General features: G+C 37.9%; 2 protein-coding genes across 16 annotated transcripts in view; both read right to left on the bottom strand.

The window, feature by feature from the left end:
• LOC148055708 (uncharacterized) overlaps positions 1-12,966 on the bottom strand; it is a 50,174-nt gene extending 37,208 nt beyond the window's left edge. For 3 of the 4 annotated variants that reach the window (XM_087755929.1, XM_087755931.1, XM_087755930.1), the window contains exons 1-3: positions 8,956-12,966; positions 3,566-3,671; positions 2,508-2,588 (exon numbers count right to left, since the gene is read on the bottom strand). In XM_087755929.1, the coding sequence (XP_087612055.1) occupies positions 2,508-2,588; positions 3,566-3,671; positions 8,956-9,048 (280 nt within the window). In that variant the 5' untranslated portion in view covers positions 9,049-12,966. Of the gene's footprint in view, positions 1-2,507; positions 2,589-3,565 lie in introns of all 4 variants that reach the window. The other variant, XR_015704441.1, reaches the window with a different exon arrangement.
• A 3,759-nt stretch (positions 12,967-16,725) lies between these two features.
• Positions 16,726-21,804, bottom strand: part of BACH1 (BTB domain and CNC homolog 1) — a 29,645-nt gene continuing 24,566 nt past the window's right edge. For 11 of the 12 annotated variants that reach the window (XM_087759111.1, XM_087759110.1, XM_087759103.1 and 8 more), the window contains one exon: positions 16,726-20,307. In XM_087759111.1, the coding sequence (XP_087615237.1) occupies positions 19,846-20,307 (462 nt within the window). In that variant the 3' untranslated portion in view covers positions 16,726-19,845. The remainder of the gene's footprint in view (positions 20,308-21,804) is intronic. The other variant, XM_087759114.1, reaches the window with a different exon arrangement.

Genomic DNA, 21,804 nt, shown 5'->3' with positions numbered 1-21,804 from the left:
CCTGCATCTGCGCTGAAGCCTGCCTGCTGCGGGACGCCTAAGGAGTGTCCTGTGCAGACATTGCCTCCCTTTACAGGTGAGAGAGGAGCCACCTCTTGCCTGAGGCTGCAGAGTATCTATCCAAAATTCAGACAGCCAGGAGTCACTGAATCACTTGCAAAGCCTTGACCAATGTTTTCCTTCCACACCTAAGCTACACAGTCTTGAGTTTTTAGCCTGGGTTCCTTTTCCCATGACAGTACAAGACACTTCATCTCTTCCCTGGCATCAATTTGCGTGCAACGTATTCCTCTGCAAAATGTACACCGCACCACACGTGTAGCCATCAGCTATTGTTGACACGCTGGTGCTTGATACCCCACTCTCAGGTAGGACAGATGGGCTTTTTCCACCTCCTGCTCTTAGCAACACAATTTCTTTGCCCTGAATGCGGACAGACGAGCTCCTCTGTACAAATGTCCCCCAACGGGGACCCAGAAGCTCCCTGCCTGGTTTTGGACCAGAAAACCGCAGGGCACTGTCAGGCTCCCCAGTGCCTGCGAGTGCTTCCCCCCTTTCTCTCCTCCCCTCAGTGTGGTGGGCTGGTGGCAGGGTCCGCAGGCCGGTGGTCAGCACCCGCAGCAAAGCAGGGCAAGGCATCCCAACCCCGTCTGCACTGCCACATTGCTCCACACCGGCTACACCCAGGGAAGCCAAGAGATGCCACAATATAAATCCTGCAACCTCCCCAGTGGCTTCCGCAGTCCACCTGAAGCATAAACAGAAAATGAGGGCCAAAAAAAAAACCAACCCAACCTGTGAACACCCTTTTTAGAAGGCAACTTTCCCTTCAGCAGGCCAATGCTCCAGGAGTCCAGCTGTTGCTCTGTGAGTGAGGCACACGGGTGTTTATTCAGCATGCACCATGACAGCCGTATCGGAGTGTATTGAACACGTGTTGCTGATAACAGGCAGAACCTAATCCGAATAACAGTGTGATCCAGATCTTGCCAAAAGTTCAGAGTTTAACCTCACCTAGATTGATTTTCTGGCATTTGCTCATCTGCTTGTTTCAATCGCTATGTAAAATTTGTATCTGTTTGTGCTGCAACCATACAGGCCTGATAAAGAAAAGAATACATTTGAAAAGACATGTCAAACAGATATAAAACTAAAAGCAGCACCTAAAGGGCCCAAATGCTTGCAGGTGATTTGGGTGTATATGAAGGCAGTATATCAGAGGCTTCAAACATAAGCATACCCTGTACCAAAAATGACTCTGAAATGATTGCTGAAAATGCTGGTGTGGTCAAGCAGAGTAAAGAAAGCTATTAATAGTAAAAAGGCATCCTTCCAGAAGTGAAAGCCATGTCCAAAGAAGGAAAATAGAGATAAATAAAAGGCAGGAATAAATTATTAGCCTTCACCATAAAGAAAGTTTCCACATGGGTCCCTTTACAGATGAGAGAGGAACCACCTCTGTGTTCAACATGCTCATAAATTATCTGGAAAAGAAAGTGAACTATAAGATAAAGATTGCTGATGATAATAATTCAGCACAGTAAAAAGATAAAATGGACTATGAAGAGTTGCAGAAGGAGACTGAGCAGCTGGATGGTAAAATAGGCAGATTAAATTCAATGTTGTTAAAGCACAGTGATGCATACAGGGAAAACCAACCTTAATTAACCATACACACTAATGAGCTCTAAACTAGCTGTGTATCACTAAGGAAAAAAAATCCAGAGCCATAGTGAATAGGTTTTTGGAAACTGCTCTGTGCTCAGTGGTGGTCAAAACAATGAACAGAAGGTTTAGAAAAGACTAGGAATAGAGAATAAAACAGAAAGCATTCTTTACTAATTTATAAATACATGTCTTAAACAACGCATGCAGTTCTGATCACCATATCTGAAAATGGATATACAGCAGAACTTAGAGGGTAAAGTGAAAAGAGACAAAATGGAAAATGTAAATAAGAAACCTGTTATTCTTCCTTTTTTATAATACGAACACTTAAGGGTATCAGAAGAATTGGTCAGGAGAAGATGTAAAAGCAAAATAAGAGGAATTTTTTGGGGGGGGAGGTACTTAAACTATGTCACTCAGTAGCATGTCAAGTGTACACTTTGTCTGAAAAACAAAAGGAATACTAAACGATTAAAGAGAAAAATTCACATGCAATCTTGGGCTCAGGAAGCACATAGGCCGCAGATCCCTGGGAGGAAATAACAGGGGAAGGCTGACACTGTATTTGTCCAAAGCGATTTAGCCACTGTCAGAAAGTGCACACACAGCCAGATGGGACTACGTACGGTCAGTATCACTGTTCCTACACTCTACATTTTGAAAAAGTCCACCAAGTGGCAGGAACAAATTCACACAAAATGGTAGGAGTCAGCTGCATCCCAGCTTTACCAACGCATGAATAAATTTACCCAGACTCTGCCCAGTCTTTAGCTGCTTACCCCTGAGATGAATTTGCCAATATTGTTTTCAGGAGGTGGAGTTTGTTGTGAACACCTTACCTGCCACAATTGTTGTGGGTTGGAAATCACGTTCTCCCATTTCCATTTCTGTCTGCAACTTGAGTACCAGTAAGTGAAACCCTGAACAAGGGAAATTCAGGTATAAAATAACTGCAAGTCTGCCAGGAGCAGGATGGCAAGAAATTCATAAACAATAACTGTTTTCCCTCCTTCATGACTCTCCTTGTTCTTCTGCATTCATTTTTCCCCATTTTTACTCAAAAGGCACATATTAAACTCTTTTGGAAAACCTAGCTAATTTGAATTTTATTTGCTGAATGAAAGCAATTTCAGGTTGTATGCAGTATGTTGAAAACAAATGAGATCAGTAGGCAGTCTCCAAAAAGATGGCAGAAAACTATTACAAGGAAAAAAATGTAACTGTACAAAGCCCAGGAATTTATCCCTTGTCTTCCACCATCCTGAAGAATATTTCTGAAAGATACTAGGTACTGACAACAGTATAGTATGTTCACGTAACTTGTATAGCAGTATTTTTCAGTGTCCCTTAATAAAGGCAACAGCCTCAGACATTATCACAAGATACAGAGCAGACAGTGAAGAGTTCTTATTGCTATACAAATGAAGATACTATATTTCAATAATGACCACAAATTTTAATTTGCTTTTTTTTCCAAAAAAAAAGATGTAATTTAGCTTTAAGTTTGATGTTTTGGATAAGACATTCTGCACAGTTCTACAAGAATGTTAAAATGTGGGTTCAAAAAGCTGCATTGTTGTTCTTAACTTACAAAAAATTGTAAGTCTTAAGATGAAATTTTTAAATAAATCACTTTGCACACTATCTTACAAGGGAGAATAACTTCAAATTAAAGCTTTAATTAGTACTGCATTTAGTAACGTTATTAAGTTATCTTATCTTTTGTGGTTACAATCCTGGAAAGCACAATCTTAATGTAGCTGAGACATCCCAAACTCTATAAATAAAAAATGGAAAGGACCCAATTCATTATACTGAAAACCAGGGGAACATTTACTTTAATGCAGTACAGCATGAGCTTTAAATAACATTTATGACAGTTTGTAAAATTTATTACCAAAGTAGTTATTTGCATTAGCAGATTCCTGGATATAATCACTCTCCAGACTTCCGCGCTCCCCGTCCCAGGTTTTCAGTAATTTCTGCCAAAATGATTCGTGGTTCTAAAAAGATGTGAACATCCATTATGGACTTTTAAAACTCATTTTCAGATACCCGATGGTGAAAACCATATTAGCCTCATCTCATTCTAGTTACTCATTACATTTTCCTTCTTCCCAGATCTTTAGAATCAATCGGCTGAAATGTACAAAGGAAGTGGGACGTATTTATTTCTTGGGACTCACAGGAATAATCTATAATTATCCGAGTGACTAGTACTTTTTTTTCTAAAACAGCCACATTTACTAAGCTCTAATGCATTTCATGACAGTGCATAATACAGAGCAGTACATTGTTGCTGGAGTATAAACTGCAGGTCACAAAAAAATGTAGGGTTCCTAGATTAACTGGGACACGGGTATAAAAAAAGAAAAAGTCGAAGAAGGATCTAGGTGAGATGACTTCTAAATACAAGACAATAGCTGGTTTTATGCTGAGAGCACAAAACTGCAGGGAGTATAATATTGTTGACTGAAGGACATCAAATCAGGGTTCAGGGAAGCTTTGCACTAATCCTGTGTTGTAATGACAGCTTAAAAATTTGGTACTTTGATGAGTTCTGAGATTGACTTAAACCTCTTTAATTTGGCTTGCTGGTATTTAATCTTTTAACTTTGCATTCTTAATCAAAACTCAAAGCAGATCTTTAATCTTGTATGTATAAAATGGAAGATTAGAGGATCCTGACCTTCCTCTGGTAGACAGCTGTTTGCTTCCCCTTTTCCTTCTCCTTCTCACAGTAACAGCAAGTGAGAGTCATTTCAGACCTGTAGGAAGGTCTTAGGAGAAAAGGGAAAGTACACAAATATTCTCTGACAGAAACGAATTGGAACCCTGCTCTCTCTTCAATGAAGAATTAAAATCCACCAGAGCTTCTGCATGTGTTTCTTTTAAAACATTGTTAATGTGACGGGAAAATAATTCTGTTTTGGCCAGATTCCTCATTGAAGAGGGAGAGCTATATTCAGATTTCCTTCTCCCCTAGAACATCTGAGACCTCTACAGGCTTCAGTGCCTACTCAGGTTTAATAACATACAATATGCAAGACAAGGGCGAGTCAACAAAATGCTTTGTACAAAGCTAGGAATTGTCTTTACTGACAAGAAAATAAATCTGTGAGGATACTTCTACCAAACACGTCTGGTTTTATTGTAAATTCTTTGTGGTTGGGACAGGTTTTCTTAAATGAAAAATGCATACAGCAACTCCTTTAAGACAGTTAGGTGCTCTTATATACCAAGAAGCCCCTCTAAACCTATTTATTATTTGAAGGAGATCATGGTGGCATTAAGTCAGGGCACCTTAGATGGCCCCAGCTGCAGGGACCTCATGGGGGGGACTTACGGGAGCTAACAGAGGACTTTAGCACTTCAGCAGACGTGCAAGGCATCACAAGGTGCAGTAACATCTCCTTTCCTCTTCCTGGGTGTTTCCAGCCGTCTGGACCAGCCATGCTGGTCCAGTATCAGAGCGTTTGAAGAGGCAGAGTAAAGACCCTGGACCCAGGTCCCTGGAGCACTGAGCTAGAGGCTTCCCAGGCCGCCTGGCTGCTCTTCTCTGTGACCCATCAAGTAATTCATCTCACTTTGCCATAGCAAGATGGCCCCACTCCAGGATTTTGTCTCAGATTTGGCATGAGAAGGAGGATCATTATGGTACGGGTGATTTAATTAGTCCAAAAGCAAGCGCATACCAGGCATTTCTAATTGCAAGAGATCTGGGATAGAAGGGAGAGTCACCTCTCCTCTTTTGTGAACTTCATGTATTCCCTCTAGTCGAGTTCCCTGTCTTGTATAGAAATCTCCACACGTCTGAGTTACCTGACAAAACAGTTGTTGATTTTCACTGCTCGTAGCTAAGCTGAAGTCATTTAGTGTCATGAAAATCTTAATCAGCCACGTTAGGAGAAGAACAATCTTGATTTCATAATTCATTTTAAATTCCTTGCACTTTCCATCGTAGTCCTGGAAACACTTTATTTTACATCACTGTTAATGATGGTTATCCTGGTTTATCTGTTCCTGAATTATTCAAAATACTTAAATAGAGAAGTCTATGGGAAAGTCATTTCCTGAAGTTCACTAAGAGTTTTGAATTATTTTCAACTTAGTTTGATGCCAGTGAGCTAGAATTAAACTTTTCTTAATCTGGATTGTTTCCTTAAAGAGCACATATGGCTGGATAGAATAGCAAAAATTATCTGGGGTTTTATTTGGGGGAGGCAGGGGTCAAAAGGAAAAACACATTTTCAATACAGACCAGCAAATAAACACAGGAAAAAATTCCTCAGTGAATAAAAAGTGTTTCCAGTATGGCTTCTGACATCATGATTTTTAGGCAGTGCATTTGTAAGCATAAATGTTATCCAAGGATTAAAATGAGATCTTCCTCCCTTCCTTGAGGAAGATAGTTCAGGATTAAGAAACTTTTTAGAAACAACCCTGACCAACACAGGTGAAATCTTTCTCCACAGCCTTCCCTAATGAAAGCGTGTACAGCTCCACTTAAGAATCTCCATATTTAGCACGAGGTTTATTACTGTAACCAAAATTGTAAGATTTCTTTTTTCTTGTAGTGGCTTCTCTCACAGCTCTTGGTTTTTGAAAGGAACAAGAAAAACCAGTGTGAATAACAAGGAAGATCTTTAATCCTCAAACTTAATATTGTAATGGAAAGAGAATTCAGCAAAACAGAAGTTGGTTGTTCAGCTTTTTGGAAGTTACAATTGCTGTTTGACTATGTGAGAAATGAAGAAGTTGAAGTGTTCTGTAAATATTCAGAAGTGTTCCCACATCCTTCTTATGATTTCTGGAAGCATTATCAGTGAAGTCAGTAAATCATCATGTGATCAGGCAGTCCCAAATAGGACCAAACAACAGCTGGTATTAAAAGTTTGTTATTTATTAGCTCTTTGGATGCTGTTATTGTTCTACTGCTTTTTTTCTTAATTCAGAGGAAAAGTATAGCTTGCCATGCCAAATCTTTAGTAACTTTTCTAAGCATCATTATCCTCACACAAAATACCATATTAAGAAATAAATTGGTGGCTGCACATACACAAATTGATGCAACACATAAAATTTCTGCAGCGTGCTCGAGCAAAACAGAATGATCATCTGCAACTTGATGGAGAAAGAAAAAAAGGTGTCAATCCACCAAAGAACCAGCCTAACATCAGTCACCTCCTTCCTCTCTTCTCAGTCAGAAATAGCAGGGGTCTTTCACCTTCAGCTTCTAAAACAAGGCATTTTCTTGAATTCAAGTTCCACTATTACAAACGTATTCAATACTTGTTGATTCTTCCTGGCTGTGGCTGTCACCTACACCACTGGCTCTCTTTCTTGGGAATTTTATTTTACTAAGTAGGTTTCTTTCCAAAGAGGAGGGAGAAAATAGTGAGAAAACATATCTTTGTTCCATTCCCTTTTAACTTCAAATCAAATAACTCTTCGAATTAGGCTTTAAGTGATATTTACAGTTAGACTAAAGGATTGGACTCATCCATTTCAGATGACTGCATGAACTTTCCTTCTCTCTTCCTATTTCTTATCTGAAAGCCTACATTAAAATAGATCAAATTATAATCATCATCTTTGTATTTTTGTTTCTTCCTCTAGACATGATGCTGTGCACAGCCAATGGAGAGTAGAAGGAGGAAGTCAAGAACTGAACTACGGGATTGCTCCCCACAGTCTTGTTATGCTCAAATTCAGGCAAGTACCTTGTAGATAGGGATGGTGAGGGTCAAACTTAGAGCTTCAGCACAGCTTCTAGGCCCAGCTGACAATCCTTAAGGTATATTAGATGTACAAGCACTGTTTACACTCTAGGGCAGCCTCAAGTACCGAATCAGCCTGTTTATAGGCTTCGTTTACTAATACATAAAATGGGGCTAATATTTACTGGTTCTGCAACACTGTTGTTAAAATCCATTTACTAACATTTGAAACACATACAACTAGTAACGTTAACTTGCTATCCAAAATCCCCAACCGGAACAAGACTGTACTTTTTAAGCATTCAATTCAATGTAGATTTATTTGAAGAGTATCTATCTGAGAAATATAAAAGCAGGAGACTTAATCTGCTCTTCACATTTGGTTTTATCCCATTGTCTAACACCCTCAAAATATTTGACACCCACAGTTACTATAATGAGTAAAGCTTTAACTAAACAAAATATCTCCCTATGATTTTTCAGATTTTCTTTTGGTCTTTCTAACTATGCCAAGAAGGCTCTTGATGAACAGTCACAGGGTGACTAGAAGCCCAGCAGACTTCTGATCCACTTACCTCATCCAACTAGCACAGATATGTATCTATGGGCTGTCTGGATGTGCCCATCAATTCCACTTGGCCTGACACTGAACTACGGGGGTACTAACTTATCATACCTGTGGACGTAAACTTGGATGAAAGCACTGCAGAAGGCACCATCCAGTAGCTACTAAGGCCTACTTCCAAGCTTACCATCTGGATAAGCAAGAAGTTTGGTATCAAAGCTAGCCTTACAACAGCCTTTAAAATCCAACACCAAAATTGTCCATGTCAAATTATACAACACAAGAAGAACTACTTCCTTTTAGCAATTCGTAGGTTCCCCTAATTTCAACCTTATTTCCCCATTCATTTTTTCTGAATCAAGAATTCTTGTTTCTCCTCACAAACTTGTTTTGATTCTTCTGATTTATTTACTGACTACAATATATTTTCCTGCCTATTTGTTTCACCAGTATGATAATTTCCAATTTTGCTTGGTTAGCTATTGGCTTTCTTTTAATACATAAAGGGTACTTTGTCATCCAGTGCTTTAAAATGTCTTCCTTTAATCTGAAGTTCCCATTGCCCAAATTAATCCGATTCCTGGAATGAGAAGTCTTCAGAGAAAACACACCACCAAGCCCTTAAACTATACTACTTATATCCTTACATCCACTTCCAGCCGTCCCTGAGTGAAGCTGGAGAGCTGCCAAGGCTTTCAGTACCCTCATTTAAAGTTATCTTTCCCAATTTTGCTAGGGTGACTAGTGGCTTTCCACTGCAATGTCTAAAGGGTCCTTTGATGTCCAGTGCTATAACAACCCTTCTTTTAATCATGCCTCCACTTCACATATAATAGTAAGTGCCATCAGGTATATTAGACATCACATGAGCCTAACAGATACGACATACGAGTGATTCACATACCTGAAATGGTACTGAACACCTGTCTTCAGGCAACCAAATCCCTCTGCCAGCATCACTGATGGCAGTACCAAAATTAATCATAGTCACAGGTACTTTACCTTGGAGTTCACTAGGCATCTAGTCAGATAGGGATGTTTCTGTGCAGCAATCAAACTGCTTATTGCAGTTACTGTTCCCACAGAGAGCCCCATTCCTCTGAGTTTCTTCACCCCTGGAAGAACACAGAATTTGAAAGCATATCCACTGAGCTTTTCAAGCTAGCCTTAGTTCATTCAGTATATCTCAACAACAGGAACCCTTGCCAGTTAGCAAGATGCTTCCATTTGTCTTAATACTCGTTCTGCCATTTTGTTACAAAGCCTTGTTATAACCTACATTTTTGTGCCCTCCTGCCAGATCCACTAACATTGCAGCCACGTTATGCTACTTAGCTATGAGACAGTTCAAGCCTCAGAGCAGAGCTGAAGAAACTACCTGACTTTATGATTTTCACGCTAGCATCTTTCTATAGAGGAGAGCTGAAAGCCACACATCGCGTGCACCAGGGGACCAGATGAGAGGTGACAACTCCATGCCATTACAGAGCAGATCTGGCCTCGACAAGCAGAGGGATTTCAAAGTAGCCCATGAATTTTTGCCACAGTGGAGACTGCTGGCTTCCCTGCTTCAGATAAGGAGGCAAAGGCTGGGGATGCTGAAGCTGTAGCTCTTGAGCTACACGGGCAATTTGCCCTGCCACAGTAGTTTATCCATTTAGATCCCTGACTGCTCAGTGCTAACGCTGAAGACAGTGGGAATAATGGAACATAACACAAAAGCACTTATTCTGATGATCACTATTTAGTAAAAAATAAGGATGTACCATATCTAGTCTAATTTACAGTTTAGGGTTACAGTTGTAAAAACCTCAAATGATTAAGCCATCATTTTCAAAACTGTGTGGGAGGAGTCATGACTAATATTACACCACTTTTTCATGTGTTTTACTTCCTATCTGAATAGCACAAGATAGGTTTTAAAGGGGATAAAAATAGAAGAAAATCAGCAAAAGCATAAGACTTCTCTTAAGTCTTGCACAATATTTTTCTGATTTATAAAAAAATAAATCATAAACCACATTTTAGTGAACGGGGAGGAGAGTATAGTCCTGGATCATCCTAATTCATACACTTGACTGGTGATGCTGCAGGATGACGGTCCTGCAGCACACATAGGATTAGGATTCTTCTTTTCTATGACTAGTCGCAAATCGGGAGGAAGAGAAAGGCAAAAAGGACATTACAAAACCAGCAAGCTTGTGCAAAGCAGGGGGTTTTCCTTCATTCACTAGCTAACAGCATTGAAGCAAGGTCTGTGATCTTGTTGACTTCTCTCAGTATCCCATCAGTGATTCTGAACATAAAGGATGTTGGGGTGCCGAGACATCACACATTCATCAGCATTGCTCAGTCTGACTTGAGATTTAAAGGGAAAATTAAAACTGCCATCGCTTATGAATAATTTGAATTTTAAAGTATTTTTGCAAGCATTCATAAATGCATCAGCTGGAGTGACTATGCCTCCAGCTGCTGCTACTTGTTTTCTAATGGGAGAACAAAATCCAAGAACTGTTTTTTTAAGATATGAACTTAGCATAGATAGCGACAATGCGTTCAGTGCTAATGTGACTATTTTCAAGTGATAGGCCACCTGTAGAAGATGGTTATGAATGAACAATTTCGACAATGCGATGCCTCCTGCAACGTATGCGAGATCATGTTTCTCCCTGAGGTATTTTCCCTGGAAGAATTTGCACATCAGAAAGTTGTAACGCCAAAATGCCAACCCCAAACAGCAGCTGTTGGATCTCTAAGCCTCAGCCTCAAATCACAGCTCCTTTGGGAAACAAACCCAAACTCCCAACAATGCACAGCAGCTGGGTTCTTGGCGTAACATTTTTTTTGATTGACAGATTTCCTAAATTTGTGAGCCTGCAAGCAAAATCTCAGCCATAAGAATATCTCCAAAAGTACTGGAACAACTGCATGGCAAGCGCCTCAGTTACAGCATTGAGCCTTCCTCCCCCCAGTTTATTTTTTCCCCATTAAGAGCTCCACAGGGTAATCCAGTCAACAAAGAATATTTCTGGGATCAGATACCAGATCTTGAGATCAGCATAATAGGAGAAGAGTAAAGAAGGATTAATGCGCCATCTTGTTTTATTGCTTGGTTTCATCACTGTTTCAGGCTGTATTTTCAGAGTTTTATAATCCAGTGTTAAATATACTCTCTGGGCTGAGGCATAACCATTTGATTTTAAGATGAGGCAGAAATAATTTTTGACAGCTCAAATAAAGGATTTTTGTTAAGCTATTTTTGAGATGGGAATTATACACAGGTCATTTTCCATTACTAAGAAAAAGCATCTGTAATACTTGGAAATTTCTCATAACTGTAAAGTAATAGGGGAATATATCAGCTTTGAAATAAGGATTTTCTTTTTATGACATCTATACATTCTTGCTTTTAACGTTTGCATTTTAATACATTGAGAACAAAGACTTTTCTACATATTGTTCAAACAAAAAGCTGTTTTCTAGTTCAGCTTGTCATTTTTCAAGCAAATTAATATCCCTAAAAGCACTTTTATTACTGTGTCTATAGGAAGAGTTATATAAAAAGGTAACTATTTTTGGCAATGTTATGGCAGAAAATTTTGCCATTACACATGAACTAACAAATTTGGTTTTTTTTTTAAGCTGATGAGGGGAAAAAAGGATATGGGAGAAGTTAGCACAACACATAACACTGTTAGCATCTGTGTGTTACTGAGTTTTCAAGTATTTTATCTATATAAGCAATTAAGAACTACACAAAGCTTCAGCCTACCGCTGAAATGCTAGCTTGTAACTTCTTCATTCTTCTTCAATATACACTCTTAGGCTTAATGTAGCATACTGACATTGATGGAAAAGATACTACCATAGTTTCTCAGTAAAATAATTAAACATAGGCATCTATTTTATCTCAACTAATTCTTTCTCTTTCCCCCTTCTTTTGTGGGCAGTGTTACACAGCCTCAACTGAGAGCTGAGTTGATGCTGTGTAAAATGTGTAAAAGCAAATCTTTTCTTCAAAAGCTTGGTTTGCTCTGTTTGTTTATATTAAACACTTGGTACCGGCTGGTACCGTTTGGCTTGTTTGAAAACAGCACTTTTCTTCTTCAGAGCAGCACCCGGGAAGAAGAGAGTCCACCAAGAAGGGGGAAAGAGGGAACAGAATCAACCTCAACTTCGTTTGTGGAAATTACCTCCCAACACCTTGCTGCACAGTATGCACAACCCGGCAAGATCGTAGTTTCTTGACCACAAACTAGGGATGGTATTAGATTGCATGTCTTAAAGCAAAGTCATATGATTTAGAAAATAGTAGCTTGATTTTTAAACCATCATCTGTTTCTGTCCCTACTTATATTAAAAGACCCAATGCTGGCACAGCATTTGAAAACCTCTTCTCTTTCAGAAAATAAATAATGTAAGCTCCTTGAACTAATACAATACTAATACTAGTACATTTAATATTATAAAGGTGCTAAAATGCTGTTAGGCCAGGCCCCAAGGCAAACTTCAATGTACTCTCCAACTTCAGTATATTCACAATGCAGAGAGCCTCGGGAATTATTCTGTTAATTATTTTTACTGTTGTTCTCATTTCTGTCTTGAATTCAAGTCCATAAGATACGATACGCTTCAAGAACAAAGAGTTACGGGCAGAACGTATGCTTTTGGAATTCAGACCCGAATTCAATATAACAACATCAGTCATCAGTATGCTGCATTTGCATCGCTAACCTGTTGAAATTAATGAGTATTAAACACAATTTGCAGGTTATAAAGCTATTGAAATTTTTCTTCTAAATTATTTTTTAAAAAATAATTTAAATTCACTTTTCCACTAGTTCTTGGGGTTTTTTAAACCAACAAATGTCGATTTAGCTGTTCCCACTTTGAGAAGTAGTAATGCTGGCAGTACGCAGTATTATGCTGCCATCTATAGTTTCAAGAAGAAAATAGATTGCACAGTTCAAATTATAGAAGAAGCCACTGGATACTTACTTAGCATTTGCAGGACAAAAGCGATCCGGGCTTCTCAAAGGACAGGTGCTCAAGAGAGATGCACAGACACATTTGCATGCTCGCATTCTAGCTCAGTGAGCAAGACCTCCGTAAGCAGTCCTAGGTTAGACTTAGCCCAAGTTGGCTGCCCTTCTCCCCCCCACCCCAAATAAATTGATCTTTTTGATGAAAAAGTATCTGTTCACATCATGTACATAAAAGAAAAAGCAACAGTATATTAGCACTCTCAAAAATCAGGTTTTATTTAACGGTATGAAATAAGAGATCTGGGAATCCAAATTACACATGTAGGACCCTCACTAGCCCTTATTTTCATGGCGGGTATTGGCAGCTTGGAAAAAAAAAAAGTTACAGAAATAACTTCTCATTCCAAATTATTCAGGCATTGAGGTGGTTCTGTTCTCAAGGAGGTTCTTCATGAAATCATACACTTTTGCAGAAAACTGAGTTTTAAGAGAGTGAAAATTGTGATAAATTTCCATGAAAACAAAATTGGAAACCTGTTTTCCTTTTAAGAAAATAATGGAAAAGTCTTTTTTTTTATGTGGAAATCCTGTAAATGACTGACTTCTGTCTTCCAGAATCTGCCACTTCCTGGTTTTGTTTCCTTTGGTGGTTTTTTGTTTTGGTTTGCTGTTTCTTTTTTTTTTTTTTAATTAAAAAACTGAGAGAACAAGCAAAGAAGTTCCTTGTTTAATTTGATTCCGACTGAAATCCCAAAAGCAGATGACACTTTTCTGATGTCCTCTATAGGCATTACAAATATGTTCATTTTGACCTTCTACTTTTGGAACATCATGAAATCACTGAGAAGTCAGTTTTTCATTAGCAAAAAATTTGCAAGTTACAAGAAGCTTTAAATTACTACTAGAACCTATAAAAACTTGTTGATCATTTTCATCTGTATCCTTATTTTTTTATACCTCTATATACATACAGAAAGCTGGAAGCTCTTCCCTGGCTGTAGCACTCAGAAAAAGCTTCTCACCAGCTGACGGGAAAGAAACCACTGCATGCACACACAAGTTTTATCTGATAACTGCAGTTAAAGACCATCTACAAGCAAATATTCAGCTTCCAGTTAACTTTATAAACATAACCTCAAGGCTTCCTAGAGAATATGGATCATGGAATGTGGTTTTTCTTTCCTTGACATTGCCAGAATGAAGTATTGTATGAGCTGCCCCGCTCCTCAGTTTCCTCTCAAATGCAGAGCCACATGCAGTTGGGAAAACGATGCCACATCCATTAACTCCTATATGGATGTCACAGCTTAAAGAACAGTCCAGGTACTCCATGATGTGGGCCACTCCAGCTGACCAGCATTTCTAATGAGTTCAGGGAATTTATTACTTTATATATATATATATATATATATATATATTTACTGCTCAGTACATTAGCTGGCAATAACATCTTTAAGTGAGGCCAAAATGGCAATACATTATACAATAAGTAAACCTAATATTTAGACAATATAATCCACCACCAAACAGATTTATGCTCATAGTCTAGAGCTGTTTTTACCCTTCCGCAGCCACACTAGCCCTGCTCATAGCCCAGAATGCCTGTCTATCTAATGAAGTGTTTTGAAGGTAGCAAGTCAAAACACGGTCCTAAAACTGAAATGAGATTACAGTTTATCTTGTACTTTGCAAATCCTGTTATTGGGTTATCTCACATCCCTTAAGCAAAATCTCTTTGGAATAGGTACTATTTGGACGCGTGCCTACAATACCTAGCGTGTAAGAAAGCTTTTTTTTTTTTAAAAAAAAAAAAAAATATCCTTAGAAAGCTACACTGTATTCTGAATGAGCATTACTATAAATATTTTTTCTTCTACTTTTCTTCAAAACAGTGGAGAAGGGATAGAAAAGCAAAAAAATACCTTCTCTACTCTAAACTAGAAAAAAAAAAATTGGGTTCTATCGTGTTCCTGAAAAGTTCTACCGTGAATCTTTCCTGGCTCAACAAGAAAAATAAGCACTTTTCATTCTTTATTTTTAAACCTACAACATGGTAAAACATTTCCCAGCAAATGCCATTACCTGCACCTTCACACACCACCTTGATCCCAACAGAAACGTTTGTTTAAACATCCTGTTCATTCCTAAAGCTTCAGTCTCTGAGGTGAACACCACTTTCCCTGCCCCATCCCAGTTATCTGAAGGTGGGAAAAAAATGACTGCTAGTGTCCACAGTCTGTCAGATTAATATTTGCAATTCAAAACGATTTAAAATAATAATAAAAAAGCTTAAGTGCAGTGTATACAAATTTAAGAGGCCTGGAGAACATAACACATGCTTAAATAGGCTTTTACAATATTCATGAAGTCTCTCTTATTCAAACCTCTGCTAACACAGCTCATTTTCCCTTCTTTTTTTTCCCTTTAGTTCTGTCCATAAAAATTCAACTGGCATTAAGTCTTAATGTACCAATATTAAAATTCTCCTTTATACACGCTAGTGAATTGCAGCTGTGTGCTTTTGAGGCTTCTTCCTTTGAAGAACACAAACAAAACAAAGAAGAAATCAATATGCAAACAATAGAATAACGAACAGGCATAAGGGTCCAGCTTGTCCAGCTTCTACTTCAGTGCCAAGAAGGGACAACATTCACTTTGCTCTGTAAGGGTCAACTATTTTGTTTACGCTCAAACCTTTGTCAGAAGTTTGTTCAAAAACTGCTTCAGTTAAAGCAAGTGCTTTTACCTTCTCTTCAGCTTTTGGAGAAATTTTGCTATTTCCCTTGAAACAAATTTCACTTAGCTCCATCATGCTCAGATGAAAACCCAGAGCTCACATAAAGGGTGCCAATTATCAGCAGTTCCTCATTTCTTACTTCCTAAAAAAGACCCAGAGACAGAACTAATTGTACCGTACTGATTTCTGGCATATGTACCTTTTAGCTTTCACTGCCGTTGTTTCTTGCTGAATATTAAGAGGAGTTTTGAATGTATCACAGACTCTTGCATCAAGATTTTAGGTTTCTTCAAAGAAGAACCACACTAACATTCTTGTGCAAGCTAACATCTTGCTTCTTAAAGTCAAGAAATGCACAACACACTAACTAAATCCAAGAGACCACGAATTCCAAGGACAAAACTGTCTCGGAGAAAGACATAACAGTTTTTACTGCCTTATCCATTATAAGTAGCAAGTTGAACCTTGTAATCAATCACCTTGCTTTCCAGCATTTCCCCCAAAAGAGACTGTTTTAACTTTTAATGAAGGCTCTGCTGGTGGGATTGAGAAATTTCAGACTTGAAAGCGCCAAACGCACAGGTTACAAAAAACTTTACATGAAGTAAGACTTCTAATGAAAAGCTTTCCAAACAAGGCAAAATGCAATACTGAAGGTCTAGATCCAGTATTACAGTTTACTGTTTAGGAGGTACAGAGGGAGATCAGGATAAACACAGTTTCTCAAAGCATCATTTTTCTGCAATCCTTCTGATTACTTAACAGGACCCAACAGATCTACACTTACAAAGATATTTCTTGAGAAGCTTAATAAACTTATGTATCACTACAACTTCCCCATGATAAACCTCAGTCTCATGCACTGATCTATACTATGCACGTAATCATCACCTCCAAGTTTTTTCTAGACCCAACAAACCCACAATATCCCATTAATCAGCCATTTACCTCTTCTCTCCATTAAAATAAAATTTTTTAAAAAATTTAAAAATAAGTATCAAAGTTCCCCAGAAAAGAAAACCCACTCAAACAGAACAGTACACAAAGAAGTCAAATAAACTTACAGGAAATTTATTCCAACTAAGTAATATTTGCTACTGTGTGTATTATTCAGGAACATATAAACTATATAGACTACTTTGCTACTGTTTTCAGAAGTGCTTCAGTAGTACTACATAAGTGAATAATGCACCAGTAAAGACTTCCACTGCAAGAGATTTGTACAAAAAAGAAAAGCCTTTGTAGAAAGGATAGTGGTTTTTATTGTAGTCTTAGAAAATATTGAATTATGAAAGATACAAAATCAACTGTTGCAACTATCTGTTTATTTTACAATCTGTATGCCATCATACTCTTATGGCTTTAAGATAGTCTGTCCAAAGTATTTTAAAACATGCTTTAACAAAGTATTTTACAATTTCAAAATCGAGTATTTCTTTACTGAAAAAAAAACCAACCAAGCTCCAAAACATTTACCTGAGAATTCTGTATCATAAAATTGTCATTCATTCTTAACTTTTGCAAGTTGATGATATAGGCTATAGAAGTCAACATGCAACTTGTAGGTCTACCATATTAAATAAATATTTTAAAAATTATTTAGATGCAGCTGGTTAGGCAAAAACCTACCCTCGAACTTCATCAAGTTCATCATATGTTTAAAAACATGACATGAATTTTATCATATGTCAATGACAGCCATGATTTCTGCACTGGAAGCCCTGCACCGTTTGCTGGGTGGAATTCAGACCCTGGCTGATCACCAGACTGCAGCAGTGGAGCACAACTCTTTGGTGGATGTTCCGGCCTCTGAACTTGGTCATCGCTGACCTTGTTTTCCAACATCCATAGCCAAGTGTGTCGGGGGTTTGGGCCACTGGATATGTTTAAGTTCCCAGCCAGTCATTCTCTACATATGTGCTCCACTCCTTTATAACAAACATTTAACCCAAGGAATTCCATTTCAGAGTATGTGTACTATTAGGACAATGCTTTAATATCATTATCCACGTCATTTCAGAGTATCACCAGTCTTAAAAGTGATAGTATGTATGGACATTAGAGAGGTTTAGGGCTTTGTTTTATTTGTTGTTGCTTGTTGGTTTGCTTTTTAAATAAAATGGAGACTTAGGAGCAAAACACTGTCCAGGGTGGCAGCACAGGAGGGAGGCAGGATTAAATTAACCAGGCATATACAGATGTTGGCAAAAAAAAAAACAAACAAAAAAAAACCCCAGAGACCTTCATGAGTAATACATATACAGGGTCAACATATATAAATGATAGTCATTTAAAAGAATTTCAATTCAATTATCTGAAAATATATCCAAAGCAGTAGAACTCTCATGATGTCTGCCATATAGTATTTATTTCTGAATTTCAATTACTGCAAGCACTGTGATTTATACAAGCTATGCTCCATTAACATAAATTTTCCCCTTAAAAAAGTAATGATATATGATGAAAATCCAAGGATATCACTGAGATTTGAATCAACTTTCAATCCCATAGGTGAGGTAGTGTAGTCACTTGTATTACGTGCTGGTTACGAGAAGTACTGTTGAAATCTGTCAAATTTTTAATTTTTGTTTTAAATAAGTGGCTTAATAGTCTTAATATATTTATTAATGCTATGTTACCTATAAGGGGGCTGGGGGAGGGAAAAAAAAAAAAAGAGCCTTGCCAAGAACAAGTTTTGTCTCACTGCAAGATAAAACTGCAAAGCAGTATTTACAATAGTCCTTTGCTTAGTTGCTGCCTACTGTACATGCACACAAAGACACAAAAAGCTAATATACATTCTGAGGTAGGAAATGAAGAATTCCACTGGCTTGTACAAGATTCTTCATGTTTTGTAAACCAGTGAAACCAAAGTTTTCTGTGGTGAGGTTCAATACTTAGTTCTGGCATAAGAGTAACATCTAAATAACAAAGCATCATTGGTACACAATATGCATCTACTGCCATGTAAAAAAATCTAAAAAATGGGGATTATTTTTAGTAGCTGAATTTCTCCTTCACAAAGTAAATAAAGGAAATCCCTCCAGCTCATTTCCTTATTATACTTTCTGTATGTTTATACTTATGACACAAGCCATTGAAAACGTACTACAGGTTTAGCCATAAAAGTATCCTGAAGACTAAAATTCTGAAATAGATCTGTACTGGTCCCAGTGATCAGAGAGCAAATACATTTGTAGATTATTTTAGGCAATTAGTCACTGCAGTTGAAGAATTTGGTGCCTGAATACCTTAAAAAAAAAAAAATCTGTCCTTAAACTTTCACAATACTTTGATTCCAACTTACCACAAACAGCAGTGAGCTTGAAGGTGCTAAGACAGGAAGTCACAATACAGCAATGAATTTTAACAAGCACATGGGATTCAGATGCCAGAGGATGCAATGCACACTAATCAAAGAATTGCATCAGTTTCAACCTTCTGTCTTTCCCAGTATGTTGTTATTCCTCCCACAAAATTTAGAGAAGAGAGCAGCATGCTGCAGCACCTCCGCTGTTCCAGTTGTCTTAACTACGTACTGGAGAGCTAAGACAAAAGCATATATTCAATAAAAGCTGGCTCTGATACAGGGATGCGAACAGCGGGAAGTAATGAGCTGTTCCAGAGTGCACTTGCCAGAATCTCCTCATATTGTCATGTTATCCTAATCCATCTACAAAATAAACATTTACAGACCTATGTACGCTTCACAAGGTTTGTCTACCAGGAAAAAAGAAATCTTAAAGAGATAAGAATTCCAGGTATAGAAGTTATTGTGCATAAACACCTGTTAGGAGGCTTTTCTTGAGATGCAGAGTGGCATTAGGTACTGTGGCATAAATCAGAGTGAAGGCTGCTCTATACCTGAATGAAAGCTTCCTCACAAATAAACATCTGTGCACAGAGTTTATACCTTCCAACAACTTTCTGAACTCTCCTTGGCATCACCACACAGAAAAAGCTCCAAGGCTGACATATATGAATTACACTCCAGAACTACACAGAGGAAACCCAAAGCTTGCCAAGTAATATAACAACCATGTAATTGTCAATGTAGTTTCAAAAGATAAAGTTTCATCTTTTCTTTCACTTATTAAGTTACTTTACAATAATGCTCAATCTCGCTTTTAGTTGCAATGTTGAGAGGCTGGCAATAGGCAGAGAACAGATTCATTCATCTGTAGTGCATTTGTCAGTCATTTGCTGACAGAAGTCTGTGATACCACCGCTCTGTCCACACTGTTCCACAAGCGAAGTTTTCTCCAATGTTCTTACAGAAACTGGATGCAGTTCTTGTACTTGATCATATGTTGCATCACACACACCTTTCACACATGGATAACAAGAACTCTGCTCATTTGTAGATGTAACACCTGAAAGACCATCTGCTAATTCTATACACGCTGGCATCGCAAGCTCACTATCAGATGGAGCTGTTCGTTCTCTCTCCGGGAATAAAAATGAAAGCGGACAATCTGAGGAAGAATATTTTGCAAGTATTTGTATTTGCTCATGACTCAAAGCTGCTTCCTTACACACCTGCTGGCAAAGTCCAGTCAGATTCTGCTTTGTCTCACCCAGAGTTGACAAAATGTGGTTTCTTTCCTTCAGCAAGTTCTCCTTCTCATTTTGCTGCAAAAAGAAAAATAGCCTTTTAGTCTACATTTTAAAACAAAAACTATGGTTTATGTTCCTATCAAAACTAAAACAAGACTATAAATAATCTGGTCTGCTGAAACAGAAGTAATTTGACAATAAGAAGGTAAACAGCAACACAATCAAATGCCTATCAAGAGGACAATCGTAACCTCTCTTGAAGCATCATCAACTCAGCTATTGAAGTAATTTTGCAGACATACAACTTTTTCAGAACTCATGCTGGCAGCCAAAAGAGTAATTTATAGTTATTAAATAAACGAAACCTGGCTTCACTTACTATAAATATTCCTGAAACACAAATTCTACAGGCTAACACATTTAAACCATTACCACTGGGTCAACAAAACATTAAGCAGAGCAGTCTTCATAGAGGCTTATATTTTAAAAGTTAGATGTTGAAAAACAGACATCACATTTTCACTACTGATACTACTCTGCTAGATGAAAATAAATTCAATTCTCAAAAAGCGCCAAGTCCACTGTAGAAGAAACAATGGAGTTAAGAAGAGTTTCTAAAGTAAAGAGAAAATACAGGAAAGTTAAAACATGCTAAAATTGTAAACAAAATATTTTCTCTGGAAATGCAGCAATCTGGTTTCTTTCAAAGCACTGACAAGAACACTACAAGTTAAAGAATTTAAAGTAGAGTGACAGAGGACAGTCAGATGAGTGAACTGGAGAGACAAGAACAGAGGTGCCACTAGGTAAGTAACCTACTATTGAAACAGAATACTGGCTGAATGCTTGAGTTTTATTTACACAGCTAACATGCTTAAGAGTGGCAGATACCTCTCAGACATTAAATAAGACTGTCCTTGCTCTGAAGAGCTTACAATCTAGCTACATAATGCACGAGGATTTTCCAAACACAGGGCAGCAAAAGGGATGGCAATTCACTAACGTATATCAAGTAGAAAAAAGAACCATTCATTAAAAATTAGCTTTTTTTTTTTTGGCCTTTACTTCAATGTAATGAATTTTTCTGAGACTTCTGATACAACTGTCTGAAAATGAAAGGACATTGATAACTGAGGGGTCTAATGATGGAAACAAGCAACACCTGGAATAAAGAAAAATGAGGGAACAGCAAAGGAGGACAGGAAACAAGCAAGACCATAATGAAGCAGCTGAAAGAGGACAAAAAAACCCCAAACCAAACATGCCACACATTTTGAGTTCTATAATTAATTAATGAAAAGAAGAGGCAGAGTTGTGAAGACATACAAAGCTTTAAATAGTTTTTAAGAAATAAATTTTAATCATAGGGTCTGTGTGTTACCACTATTGCTATGTCAATTCACTCTTAGAAAGTTTAATTATTTCAGTCCTCCTCACATCACCTTTTGCAGGAGAAACTCATACTGCAACCTCTACAACGTCTTTTTGAAAGAACTGACTAACTTTAAGTGGCATTTTGCAAGAGAAACAGTTGTTGCCAGTCCTTTTTACATAAAATGATTAGGAAGAGTG

Source organism: Nipponia nippon, unplaced genomic scaffold, assembly GCF_047370975.1.
Source record: "Nipponia nippon isolate SJK-2023a ecotype South Korea unplaced genomic scaffold, ASM4737097v1 scaffold_2, whole genome shotgun sequence".
NCBI lineage: Eukaryota > Metazoa > Chordata > Aves > Pelecaniformes > Threskiornithidae > Nipponia > Nipponia nippon.
The sequence above is the reverse complement of the archived record's forward strand: the minus strand, read 5'-3'. Positions and strand labels throughout refer to the sequence as shown.